Source organism: Aspergillus nomiae (assembly GCF_001204775.2).
Source record: "Aspergillus nomiae NRRL 13137 chromosome Unknown contig00395, whole genome shotgun sequence".
NCBI lineage: Eukaryota > Fungi > Ascomycota > Eurotiomycetes > Eurotiales > Aspergillaceae > Aspergillus > Aspergillus nomiae.
The window spans coordinates 17971-31175 of record NW_015378450.1 but is presented as its reverse complement, the minus strand read 5'-3'; the positions used below and the strand labels follow the sequence as shown (position 1 = coordinate 31175).

The 13205-nt window shown below is 47.0% G+C and overlaps 6 protein-coding genes across 6 annotated transcripts; 3 read left to right on the top strand and 3 right to left on the bottom strand.

Moving 5' to 3' along the window:
* Nucleotides 1-466: 466 nt before the first annotated feature.
* Nucleotides 467-937, bottom strand: ANOM_009730 (tautomerase family protein; the record flags this gene model as incomplete). The annotated part of the gene is made up of 1 exon (XM_015554986.1): nucleotides 467-937. One exon carries the CDS (start codon nucleotides 935-937, stop codon nucleotides 467-469), a length of 471 nt encoding a protein of 156 aa, XP_015402847.1.
* Nucleotides 938-1469: 532 nt separating this feature from the next.
* ANOM_009729 (dihydroflavonal-4-reductase) lies at nucleotides 1470-2523 on the top strand (the record flags this gene model as incomplete). The annotated part of the gene is made up of 2 exons (XM_015554985.1): nucleotides 1470-1899; nucleotides 1967-2523. The coding sequence occupies 2 exons, from the start codon at nucleotides 1470-1472 to the stop codon at nucleotides 2521-2523; spliced, it is 987 nt and encodes a 328-aa protein (XP_015402848.1).
* A 2372-nt stretch (nucleotides 2524-4895) lies between these two features.
* Nucleotides 4896-6842, top strand: ANOM_009728 (uncharacterized protein; the record flags this gene model as incomplete). The annotated part of the gene is made up of 8 exons (XM_015554984.1): nucleotides 4896-5022; nucleotides 5075-5157; nucleotides 5220-5419; nucleotides 5545-5608; nucleotides 5696-5838; nucleotides 5896-6147; nucleotides 6208-6451; nucleotides 6507-6842. The coding sequence occupies 8 exons, from the start codon at nucleotides 4896-4898 to the stop codon at nucleotides 6840-6842; spliced, it is 1449 nt and encodes a 482-aa protein (XP_015402857.1).
* A 68-nt stretch (nucleotides 6843-6910) lies between these two features.
* On the bottom strand, nucleotides 6911-7582 carry ANOM_009727 (DJ-1/PfpI family protein; the record flags this gene model as incomplete). Its single annotated transcript, XM_015554983.1, has 1 exon — nucleotides 6911-7582. The coding sequence occupies one exon, from the start codon at nucleotides 7580-7582 to the stop codon at nucleotides 6911-6913; it is 672 nt and encodes a 223-aa protein (XP_015402855.1).
* A 1316-nt stretch (nucleotides 7583-8898) lies between these two features.
* On the bottom strand, nucleotides 8899-9687 carry ANOM_009726 (haloacid dehalogenase, type II; the record flags this gene model as incomplete). Its single annotated transcript, XM_015554982.1, has 1 exon — nucleotides 8899-9687. The coding sequence occupies one exon, from the start codon at nucleotides 9685-9687 to the stop codon at nucleotides 8899-8901; it is 789 nt and encodes a 262-aa protein (XP_015402856.1).
* A 1177-nt stretch (nucleotides 9688-10864) lies between these two features.
* On the top strand, nucleotides 10865-12792 carry ANOM_009725 (putative pantothenate transporter; the record flags this gene model as incomplete). Its single annotated transcript, XM_015554981.1, has 8 exons — nucleotides 10865-11180; nucleotides 11270-11610; nucleotides 11677-11913; nucleotides 11965-12054; nucleotides 12119-12175; nucleotides 12228-12321; nucleotides 12385-12528; nucleotides 12584-12792. The coding sequence occupies 8 exons, from the start codon at nucleotides 10865-10867 to the stop codon at nucleotides 12790-12792; spliced, it is 1488 nt and encodes a 495-aa protein (XP_015402853.1).
* Nucleotides 12793-13205: the final 413 nt, after the last annotated feature.

Below are 13205 nucleotides of genomic sequence, written 5' to 3'. Positions count from 1 at the left end.
ATCGGACTCACCAGCGGGCCCGGATGCGAGGTATACATACATATCTCAGGTACTAGAGTATAGGGTATAGGATATAGGCTTAGGCCCGGTAGTCAAGGCCCAGGGCCCATGTGGGTTGGGCCTTGGGCCTGGAGTTTGGGCCCATTTATGGGCCCTGAAGAAGACTAGCAGCAACCGCATTGTTTACAATAAACCTCCAGTAGATCTCCGCTCAACCAGGAACAATGAAAGCAATTCCCAACAAAAACTATCTCATTATTTGAATAACTTCTGCTCTATTTGAGCTTGCAGATATGAATTGCGCTTCAACCTTAAATGTCATATCGATTGACCAATGTTGAAAATTGGGTTAAGACCCAAGCAAATCCGTCCTATATGGCACAACCAGCGAAAAGTCTGCATTTGCTATAGCAGGCCAAATTTTGATCCTGCTGCTCGCATGGTGGTAGATGCTCAACTTCCCTCCTTAGTTGGCTGAAGTGGGAGGATACGCGCCCTCGTACGGACTTGGGCGGTTTTCCTTCACCCAAACCTGTTCCTCCGGACTCTTGTATTGAGGCGGAATCAGGCTATTGATCTTCCAAAGTCGTCGTTCCGTCTCATCCACGTGGTATTCGAAATCGTATCCTTTGTCCAACAAATGAGGTTTCACAATTTTGTCCAGACGAGAGGTCGTTCGAAGGTACACTGCATCGGCATCAGGGATGTGAATAGCAATATGGGTGATGACTATGCGAATGAAAGGCTTGTCCTTGGCAGTCTTGGAAACGCCGCCAATATAAGTGTTTTTGGTATCCATTTCGAAGAAATTCACCACTACATAGAAGGCGGGCAGGCCAAGGTCGGTGTACATTTCGGTAATGTCTTCTGCAAAGGCCTTTTTGGAAGCCCCATCCTCAAGTGTGCCCGGTGGGTGGTAAATTTGCCAGAGAGGCATCGTTATCGGTATCTCAAAGTTCTCAAGGTTGTCAAGAGGGCGTTTTAGCTCACAAAGCACAGATCAATGAAACAACTGCAATGCTGAGGACAACCATCCAAGGCAAACTGAACGCCGCACGAATTTATATGTCACTGATTGCGAATTGAGGGCTTTTGGTTGCCTGAAGGCTTTGCCTGAGCCGTTGCCGATGGGCGACAAAGGTGTCTGACCGAGGAATCGGGAGGATCACTAAACGGATGAGTAACCCGGCCGCTGTGGGATTGCATGAGTTTGTGCCAAACGTTCCTACTTGTCGTCGGAGTGCTGAACCATTGCTGGAGTTTCTGATTTGTCATGGGCTCTCCTCGCGGATGAACTCTATTTCGGCGCACCTGTTCGGGAACCGTCTTCAACCGCCTTTGGTTTCTTGCACCTCTTGGATTTCCCACGGTTAATGAGGCCAGAGAATTTTAAATAGCGGTTGCCCTCGTCCGTTGGGCATATTTTCAAACATATTCGGCCTGCTTTCTATGTGCGCCGCCCAACCACCATGTCCAGACCTCTTGTATTCATAACCGGCGCAAGCGGCTTTATTGGGTCGCATGTTGTTGCTGAGACTCTTCGCGCTGGGTATCGTGTGCGTCTAAGCATTCGAAAAGCGGAACAAGAGCCGATTCTGCGTGTTCGGTACGCCGATTTCAATGATTATATCGAAACCATTGTCATTCCAGATCTCTCCTGCAAACAGTCCTACAACGAAGGTCTTCAAGGAGTGGATCATGTTTTCCATCTTGCCTCGCCAATGCCTGGAAAAGGATCTGATGTGAAGAAAGACTACGTGAACCCCGCGGTGATAGGAACTGAGTCAGTTCTTTCGGCTGCTCTAGATTTTCCACAGATCAAGAAGATCGTTGTTATGTCTTCAGTTCTGGCGCTGGCCCCTGTGGATGCTCTTATCGCGCCCTCCGTCTCCGTTCAAGGTGAGCCTGATACCCAGATCAAGCTTTCTGCTTGCATTTTAAAGTAGCATCATTGACATCAGAATAGATAACTCCGGAGAGGTGATTCCAGTTGATTTAGAGGCAGCTTTTCCTGATGGATTCCTCGGTCACGCACTGAAGTATTCTGCGTCCAAGATTCTGGCACACCAGGCAACCCGTGACTTTCTGAAGAAGAATCATCCCCATTATACCCTTGTCACATTCCATCCAACTTTTGTGTTGGGACCTAGCCTCGTTCAAAATACCGCTGAAGAAATCAGTGGTATGAACGCTCTCTTCTGGAGCTCGCTTCAACTTGAGAAACCGCGAATCGCCAACGCTTGGGTGCATGTTCGTGACGTGGCCGATGCACACATTAAGGCCTTAGAAGCAGATGTCAGGACTGGCCAAGAGTTCATCCTTTCTCGGCCTGTTGTATCATGGGAGAAGGTGACAGCATTTGTGAAAGATCACTATCCTGCACTCGGCTGCAAGCTGGAGCCACCCTTTACACCGGGTTGGACTATTTCCACCACTTCTGCACATTGTATTCTGGGGATGAAATGGAGGACCGAAGAAACTATTATGCAGGATGTTATCAACCAGCAGCTAGGTTTTAAATAAACACTATCCACTTTATCATACAACGATTGACAAAATATTTGCCTTCTGCATGATTCTTGGCCCCCCAACCTGAGTAATTCCATTTCTAGGACAGGGCTGAGGATATACATCGACATTTTACGACCCAATAACCTGGGCCTAACGAACGTAGACGAAATTTCTTGCTCCGGCTCTGAAAATCGGGGATACTCAAGATTCAGGGGAGGCATTCTAATCACGGATGCGTGAATTCGTTTAAAGGAGATAGATCTTGTAGCTATCGTAGACCAATGTCATCAAGAGTCTAACCACTGTTCAGTAAATCAATCGACCTAGGCGGTCTCTTTGACTACTATTCACATGAGCTGAGGAATAGCCCCTACGCCAATCATTCGGTGGCTCTCAATTCCCGGGATATTTGAATCCTTGGACGGGCTGGAAATTGGAGAAATTAGTGCAGGTTTTGATTTCGACTTTTACCATACGATATATTACCAAACTAGCCCCATAGACATACTTCAATCTTCTTGGCTGTAGTATTTTCTTGTTAACATTATGGAAAATACAGTGAATCAAAAACGTGGGGAATTCAAACAATCTGTCTCATATGAATTGAATTTCCTACAGTAAGGACTCTTGACCACCTGGTTTTTGCTGGTTCTTTGGCATTTTCCGTGTATAATACGGAAAGAGTACCATAAAGAAGACTCTCGATGTGGATAATATTTGGATAGGCCGAGGTTTTGCCGAATTGAGAGATGATCCACGATATGAGAGGAAAGAACTCGTTAAAGAAACTGTTTTCTTAAAGCAATATTTTGCGATGTCTTTGGACCAACTTATAGGCTTGAGCAGTGACCATTTCCTTGAAGATGAACTAAGCAGATATTTGAACAATCTGTTAGTATATCTCTTTTCCGCGGGTCTCAACTGAACACTTATCTAATTTCGGTGGTAATCCCACAGTGACAGGGCTTCCAGTCCTGGTGGCTGGAAGAGCTTCTTCCTGTATCCAGTTATCTAAGACAAGGACACATTTTTCCACTGCTCAATAGTAAATTATAAAGGAGATTCTGCATTAATCTGCTATGGATGTGGAGGGGTATCGAATTGGTGTGGACTCTTTTCCTTTACTTCATCTTCCGGCAGGTACGACGATAATTAACGTTTCCAAATACGGAATGGACTAATACCTTTGCGAACACGACATGTTTGGATGAGCTTGTGTATACTTAGAGTTCCGACAAAGCTCCCACGGCCTTGGCTACTACATTTTGCGCTGGTAAATTACTCAGAATGTCCCGGTGATTCGACGACCGAAGACAACCCTGCCAGCTTTCATGGACGTATATTCATCATCTCTGGTGTTACTTTCATTTCTCACGCCACCGTGATAACTCATATCTTCTCGCTAACCGGGTATTTCATTATCGTCACTGGCTAGGCAGTGAACATACTCTTGACTGAATGTACTAATAAATGATATCCATTATTTTGCATGATTCTAAATTAGGGTCTGGCTCTGGCATCTTTTTTTCTTTTAAAAAAAAACCCCATATTCATCCACTGAACAGACATTGGTCACTATTTGAGCAACCTGGAGTTACAATGAAACTACATCACCAGTGCGTTGTTGGGAAGAAGGTCTCTGCGGAGATAACACAGTATACCAAAACCATCCCAAGAGAATGAGCCCGGTAGCATAAGGCCACGGAAGCATTTAAGCTGAGTTTCGCATTTTCTTTAGTCCGGTTAAAATGATACTGTTTCCGACGACATAACCTACGAGATATTAAGTTGCCAGAATAGACATTGTGGAGATATATCCAGTCTCAAATATTGTACCAAGTCGTGGTTCACTAATCTGTGTAGAGCTGAAGAACGGAACCGAGGCCCCAGCACACTGTCTAATTAATTAACGCATAGCGGTCTCTGATTTAGCCCCAAACTACAACGCCTTCGGCCGAAGAAAAAGGGTTGGGCCATTTGATGAGTAATTACTCCCGAATCCTCGGTGGAAATGCTCCAACACACGGACCCCAGGCATTTCTTACAGAACCCGAATGATCGGTTTTTGGATGTTTTTGTGGAAATTACTGTCGATGTCGGACTTTTTTCATGTGCGGTGTAGTCTTCGAGGGCTTACTGGACAGAGAATGAACTAATTGTTGATAGAGTCAACTCCTGGAAAGGTAATCGCAAGATTCTGATCGAAACAATCTCGTTCTCCACCACAACTCCTGCATTTATTAGTTAAAACTGCCGAACTTTGGCCTTTCTGCAAGGCATGGGCTAAAAATACGGAGATTATGAGATGGTACGACATGCTAATCTCTAAGCTCGCGACTTGTGTCTGAATTGATAAAGACGCCTGCCGTCAATGTTAAATTAATATGATCTGGACAGAAGGTCTTGGATTGGCTGTAACTCTCCTATCCGTGTGGAAAGTAAGCGTGGTGGAGCACAATATTACCTCTGACAGCTACTTCTATGAACTCTTCGAGCCAGTATGTCCCTCGCGTAAGTCTGATGTAACCTCTTTCCTGAAGTTTGATTTTCTAACGCTGTTTAGCAATTGGAAATGGAACAGGGGATTGGGCCGAAGCCTACGCTAAAGCGCGCGCATTCATTTCGCAATTGACATTGGAAGAGAACGTTAGCACCTTACCTTATGATTGTTTCATTATATAAGATCTCTGATTCCGTTTGAGTTATAGAATAATCTCACGTATGGTATATCGACCACCTCCAATGCTTGCTCAGGGGTGGTTGCCGGAATCCCTCGTCTGGGATTCCCTAGATTGTGTTTTGAGCATGCAGGAAATGGAGTCCGGTATGCTGACTTCGTGAATAACTACCCCAGTGGGATTCACGTTGGTGCGAGCCGGAATAAATCCCTTGCCTATGACCGGGCCTGGTATATGGCGGCGAGTTCCGGAAGAAGGGTCCTCAAGTCGCCCTAGGTCCTGCGATTGGACCTCTAGGGAGGATTACTACAGGAGGCAGAAATCGGGAAGTTCCTTCCAATGACTCTTGCCTTAGTGGTGTTATGGGCGGGGAAGGTGCTAAGGGGATGCAAGCTCAAGGTGTTATTGCTAGTGTGAAGGTGAGTCAACCCCCGTCTAATGTATGGATAGCTAGGTGTGTTTTCCTCTGATATTGACAAATTCCATGGCATTTTATTGCCCATGAGCAAGAACTCTACAGCAAGGCGGTTGATGACGCCGGCAACTACACTATTGAGGCTGTTTCCAGTAACATTGATAATAAAACGATACAGGAATTGTATCTCTGGCCATTCCGTGATTCGATAAAGGCAGAAGCAGGGAATATCATGTAAGATCATGAATGCCATAACAGTCTCAGTTGATATATATAATAACCGATTTTCAGGTGTTCGTATAACCGGGTCAACAATTCCTTCGGTTGCCAGAACAGCACGACAATGAACGGACTACCGAAGACGGAGCTCGGATTCAGTGGGTTTACCGTCAGCGACTGGAATGCACAACACTCCGGAGTCGCGGCTTCCATAGCTGGACTTGACATGGCCATGCCAGACGGTCAAAAATACTGGGGTAACAATTTCACCGAAGCATATGCCAATGGCGGTATATCTGTTGCCCATCTAGATAATATGCCAATGTTAAGAATGACAATAAGACCCGACATCACCCACATGCAAGCAGGCTAACCTATTATCAGGATCATTTCAGCTTGGTACAAGATGGGACAAGATGGGGCTACCTACCCTGCTCCTGGAGTGGGTGTACCGTACAATATTCGCGCCCCACATCGGATTGTGAACGCCCTTGACACGGATGCCAAACCAACACTTTTCGAAGGGGCAGTAGAAGGTCATGTCCTTGTGAAGAACACGAACGATGTTCTCCCGCTTAAATCACCGAGCTACTGTCCGTCTTCGGCTACGACGCCAAAGCCCCTGCTCGTTACATGCCAGACGGCAAGGTTAGCTCCGCAACCCATGGGCGATAAGATACTAGTCAGCTGTCTCCCAAGTCGAAGAGACCTTCGGAACCATCAATTTCGCATCGACGATGCTTGAACAACCGTATGACTTCCAGGTTGCGTTCAACGGCACTGTCACCGGCGGCGGTGGCTCCGGGTCCAATACAGGGCCGTACATCAGTGCACCTCTTGATGCCCTTCAACAGCGTGCTTCTCAAGATAACACCGTCATCATGTGGGATACAGAGAATACCGACGACTATATGGCCCTAATGGAAGGCTCTGACGCCTGTCTGGTGTTTATCAATGCATTTTGCTACGAAAGTTCAATTCCGTTTACCGACCATCAAGTCATGGATAATAGGAGATAATCGCGTTGGAAATGCATATTTTTGTCTTAGAGAACGGTAATCTGATATCGATAAAATATCGTAATTCCTCACATGCCCGGGCCTTCAATTGCACGCAAACCGGCAAATGGATCAAGGCTTGCATCCTTATGCCGACAATACTCTATCTCATTCGCAATGTCTTGCGCTTTCTCTTTTCCATACACCTCCTCAATCCAAGCTAGTGTGGCATCAATACCAGCACTCACTCCGGACGAAGTCCATATGTTCCCATCAGTGACCCATCTCGCATGATAGACCCAATGAACCTGAGGTCTCAATGAAATAATCTCCTTGAAGACCTTCTTGTTACTGGTTGCACGTTTACCATCCAACACTCCAGCTTGAGCGGCTAATCCGGAGCCAGTACACACAGTGATCAGATGCTTCAACCGTGGATAGACCCTTTGGATAAAGATTATAATCTCTTGGAGAATTGGACTGTCTCCCATTGTTCCCAAGCCACCAGGAATAAGAAGGACGTCGAGAGGCGGTGCTGTACCAAAGGTGTGAGTGGGCACGATGCTTTGACCGATTGCACCCGGTAAGGTGGCGGGTTTGGTTGTCACTGGATCAAGTGAGGATGCCAGTAGAGATAGAGAGACATTTTCCGACCATGAGAGAACATTGATGCAGTCTAAAGGACCGAATGCATCGAGAGCTTGGAAACCAGGAAATAAGACAACTCCAAAATGGAGAGGGGGTGTAGTAGATCCCGCCATGGTGGACTTGCTGTCGGTAAGTCCCGAATATCCCGTGGGTGATTGTGGCCTTTTAAGCCCCGCCTAGTGGAATTGTTACTGGGACCTGATGTAAGACAAGAGGAAAATCTGCCGCCGAACCGTCGGTGCCCGCGGGACACCGAATGGACTGCTTGGCGGCTCAAACCTCGGAAGAGAGAAAAAAGCATCGAAGATGAATAAAACCTTCGGTATCTAGATCATAAAATGAAAGTTGGAAGATGTAATATGGACAGCAGTAGTCTCGGTCGACTGGCTATTTATATGGTATTCGGAAGGGAACAAGGTATTTCAATTCAATCCCACCGTACTGGCAGATAGTTACATACATCCGGTGATCGATAGTCAGTCGTAACCATGCAAATAGGGTACGACTTATCGCGGCAAGAATTGATCATTCAAGAAGCAGCGCTTCGGTACGATAGAAGCGACTGTAAATAAGAGCCTTACAATAAGGTTGAGGAGGCTCCACAAGACCCCACGGTCTGTCGACTGGCCTTGTGTTGGGGATCATGATCCTGAATCAATAACGTAATCCATGGCCCGATAGCCCACCCCCATTAGGGCTGTGGGTCAACACTAGGGTCCCCGAGTATCTCCGCTCATGAGCAAAGAAAGCAAAGCAGTATTCCTCATGGACTCTTAGTACAACTTAAAGAGAGAGAGGTCATGGTATAGTCAGAAGATTGCCGAACACTTTCCAGGTCGAAAGTGTGTGATCGCTTCAAGTTCAGTATTCAGCCACTACTGCTCATCACACAGAGCGGTAAAGGTGCAGAGTCCAGACATCACGTACATATGGACTTTGGCAAGTCAAGAATGGCCCTTGGCAAAATCCTGCTAACCGAGGGAAATGGTATCTGCCGGGTGCAATAAGAGCCGTTCTCGCCATGAGGGTATTCTATTATAGAGTTTTGTTTTTATTTAATTAGATAATATCTAAGTCAATGTCTTTATACCAAACGAATCACAGGATCGCAACTAGGGCCTCACATAAAGAGGACCGGGTTGCAGGGCCCTGGGATCTCTACAGGCGATACGGGCACATCCGTCCGACACGTCTAGTCAAGCTACATATGCCTTCTTGGCTCCAGTAGCAACGAGATTACCTACTACGAGGAAAGGTTCAGTGAAACTACGACAAGACCATGGAACAGGACTGGGACAGTGTCTGACTGATATGTACTGTAATGGTTTTCAGTTAACCAGCACGCACAAGCTTTACACTGTGTGAAAAGGCAGGGGGAGACGAAGGGCTTGAACCGATTGATTCAGTGTCCGACTGAGTCATATTCCATTCAAAACCCACCTTCTATTCCAAGATATCGGGCAACTTCAATCAGACCTGAGCCTCCGACTTCGACCCAATGATCGACAAACCCCTCCTCTCTTGCTCGTGCAACACCACTACTATCCCAAGCTTCTTCCGAGTCTCGCTCAACATAGATTGTCTGAAACCCACAGTTTTTGGCGGCTTGCAAGTCCTCAAGATGGGCTGCAACCAGACAGCACTCCGAATTCCTCAAACCGAATCTGCGAGCAGCGCCATAATAAGCCTCTGGCGACGGCTTGTAAGCACCCAAATGCTCTGCACTGGTGATGTGCTTGAAAGGCAAAGAGCTGTGTTCTTGTAGGTCTTCGAGAAGTTTTACATTGCCATTGGATAATGTAGACGTCATAAACTTAGTGCCCAGCAACGAAAGGCCTGGCACACTGTCAGAGTATGAGTCGAGTCGGTGCCAGGCGAGGGTCAGATCTTTGAGATCGTCCTCGTTAAACAAGTCCCGTAGAAGCCATTTGGTCAGAATGTCTTCCAGAGAAAGGCGGTTGTGCTCATCTACTGAGACAAAAGGCTTCGATGTATCGTAAGTGTGTCCGAAGTTCATATATGAGCGATGCCACTCCTCAGCGATCTCCTGCCAGCTTGAAGTGGACATGCCAGAGATACGTGCTCGCATATCGGCACTCAGATCTCGAACGCGATTTTGCAGCGCCCTTCGCGCTGTGGCGCTCAGTTCGTTGGCGATGCATCGTCTCCATTCCACAACTGTTCCCAAGACATCAAAAAATATCATTGATGGCGACATCTTCGTCGATCCTTGTCCGAGATAAACCAAGGAATGAAGGCTTGTTCGCATGAACTGTAAAAGACACCTCAAAGTAAAGCAAATTTCTTGTCACTCAATGATAGAAAGCACCATAACCTCAAAAGATGACTTACAAAAGAAAGGACAGATGACTTGACTGTCAGGAATTGGTGTGAACGAACATTGACCTTTTCCATCAACCTCGGGAATTCATTGCTTAGAGTTGCATGTGGTTGGCACGTGGAGAATCTCAACCAGGCCCTCGAGTATCGCACTTTCCGAACACATTACGCAAGGCTCCAGGAGTAGTCAAATAAATCAGTCATATACGCCGGTATGACTACTTCATCTGAATGGATTCGTTATCGTGGGCGTTTACTACAGACTGTAATTTTACGAACCTTTCCAGGGTATTAAGCGTATGGCCCAACTACTATACTGGAACAACCGATTTTTGCATATCAATCAAGCGTTGATTCGAGACCAGAAGTGGATTAATCTAAGGTCAAAGTTTTTCTCTGTCGCTATAAGACACCAGGCAACTGCTTCAACATTCCAGCCTTATAAATGGGTGATTCCTACGCACTGGTGTAGACTGCACAATTGGGGCTGCGAACCTGGTACCTAGGACCGTAAATAGAGTCTCTTTGACAGGTAGGATGCAGCCCTTCAACCAAAATGCCCTGGATGAGAGTTTCAGGCCAGAGGAAAGACATCTGAAGCTCAAATAGAGGAAGCCATTTTCATATGTTATGCCGGAAGGCTTGGCTGACTATACTACTCGTCCGCTTGACCCATCTGCCTGAGTTTCAGTTAAGTACCCCCACGTTGTATCAAGTATCATGTCGGGCCAACGAATACCAAGAGCAAGCCAAATGTGTACCCCACGCAACGTGGATATTCCTTCTCCGCATTTCTACCCCAGAGGATTGGCAAGAATCTGCGGGGTAGAAGTAGGGCTTCGTGAGTGATGACCCCACGGAGTTGATATCTTCTCCTCGGTCATACCTGGCATGGCAATGATCAGGCTGTCCTCTTAGGGCTCGCCAGAATGCGTCGCTCTGCATTCATCCAAGGACGGGAAGGGTGGAATTCTATATAAGACCGCATGAACCCTCTGAGTAACCACGGACCTACAAGTTCTGTTGCCCCGAGCCCACCCAGGTTGTACCTCACTATGTTTGGCAAAGAAACGAAAGACGTGTGCGAGTTTGAATATATGGACGAGAAGGCCACCCCTCATGATGCCACCCACCAACCCAGAATGCCAGCCTCTCTGTCTGCCCTTTCGGAGTCAGAATATACTACGCTCGGCCGAAAGGCCATCATGAAATTGGATTCTCGCGTGATGCCCTGCATGGTCATCATGTACATCTTGAACTATCTAGACCGACAAAACATCGCGTCCGCAAAGCTGGCAGGGATCGAAGAAGATCTGAGCATGAATGACGTACAATACCAGACATGCATCAGTATTCTGTTCATCGGCTACAGTATGTGGCCCTGCTCTTCTTCTTTTTTCACCTCTATTTGCTTGGCAGCATTCCTAAATCTTGGTCGCTAAATGGGGTCGTGGTGGCAGTCTTGATGCAAGTCCCTTCCAATATCATAGTTGGGAAGATTGAACGTCCGGGGACGTACATCTGCATTTCGATGGCATTGTGGGGTGTCATTTCTGGGTGTATGGCTTCCGTCAAAAATTACTCAGGGATCTTGGTTTGCCGATTCTTTCTTGGGTTTGTCGAGGCCATCTTCTTCCCGGGGGCGCTGTTCTACCTGTCCCTTTTCTATAACAGAAAGCAATACGCCCTCCGAACCGCAATCTTATACTCCGGGTCCCAGTTGGGGAACGCCTTCGGGGGGCTTTTTGCGATCGCGATTCTGAAACTCGATGGCGTGCATAGATTGGCAGGATGGCGATGGGTAAGTTCTAGTGTGGATGTCGTTCCCGGATGTTACTTTGATTGATCGGACTTATACTCCCTCTAGCTCTTTCTTGTCGAAGGAGTTGCTACTGTCGGCTTAGCTTTCATCCTTGCTTTTATTCTGCCAAATTCGCTGAAGTCGCTGCTAGGCTTCAGCGATGTGGAGAAGGAGTACCTGCAGTGGAACTTCGAATCGGACCAGGGACAACAAGACAATGCGGATGAGGTCGGAGCGTGGAAGGGGGCTATGATGGCCCTGGTGGATCCTAAGACCTGGTTCATGATGGGGACCCTGTACAGTGTAAGTCAGGAGATATTACCACCATTGAATTTCATTCTGATGATCTTGTAGATATATATTTGTGCTGCCGTTACCAACTTTTTCCCGTCGGTCGTCGCCACGCTGGGCTACTCTCGGAATACAACATACGCACTCACAGCAGTAAGCTCCTCATCCAGAATAGCGTAGGGCGATGCTCGCTTGCTAACCGCTGGCCATGCTTTAGCCGCCATATATTCTGTCCGTAGTCGCAATGATTATCAATGGGTTCCATTCTGACAAGGTATGTAGCATACAAGCAACACCTTTTATGCCACCACTAACCAGCAAAATAGAAGCAAGAGCGGTATCTGCATATTATATGCCCGATGATCGTCTGTCTGGTGGCCAATATTATCGCCGTATGTACCCTCAACACCGCAGCGCGATGTAGGTTGTACCTTCTCCCCTAGATTCTAGTCGCAACAAGGAGCTAAACCGGTGATACCACAGATGTTGCAATGATGCTGATGCCTGCATCATTCTATTCGGCCTCGACCATTCTCTTGTCATGGGTTGCTGGCTCTATCTCACAGCCCTCCATCAAGCGGGCATCTGCCATAGCCTTGATCAACGCGATCTGCAATACTCCCAATAGTGAGACCCCCTGCGTTAGGTTGAATACCATGGCTTACTGTTAATCATTTTTTAGTTTGGGCTTCCTATTTATACTTCTCTGAACCACGATATCTCGTTGCATTTGTGGTCAATCTTGCCGCGGCCGCTTTGACCATTGCACTGGCTACGGTAACGAGGGTGTATCTGCGACGACAGAATCAGAGACTGGATAGTAGCATGGATACCGGTCGGAGTGGACCGACAGAGGCTCAAAAGGCTGCTGGGTTTAGATATACATTGTGAGAAGCTAGTGTTATGGGCTTTCTTTCCTCGGAATGCCAATTGGACCGTTTACCGACAGACTTGTAAAAGTTCTCCTTCGGAGTGTGACATTGCCTCGGAGATCTTAGCTTCAGTATCAAAGCCTATAAACACCTCGACGACCTCGTCCACTATTCATGGCGCTATTGATAAGTAGCCAAAAGCTGACTCTGTACCAAGGAGCCTTTTTCAAAAGATGTAGTAAAAAGGACCGAGTGAGCCCGAGAAAGTGGAGCTTTTCTCGATGCTTTGATCTCCGGAGCCTGCATATAAGAAGAGCACCTGGATTTATATGGTCGCAATACTTTTCCTCGGAGAGGGTGTTCGGCGAAGGCAACTTTTATTCAAGGTATGGAGTATGCGCTTTTATATAACAAACAGAGGAGACAGGAAAC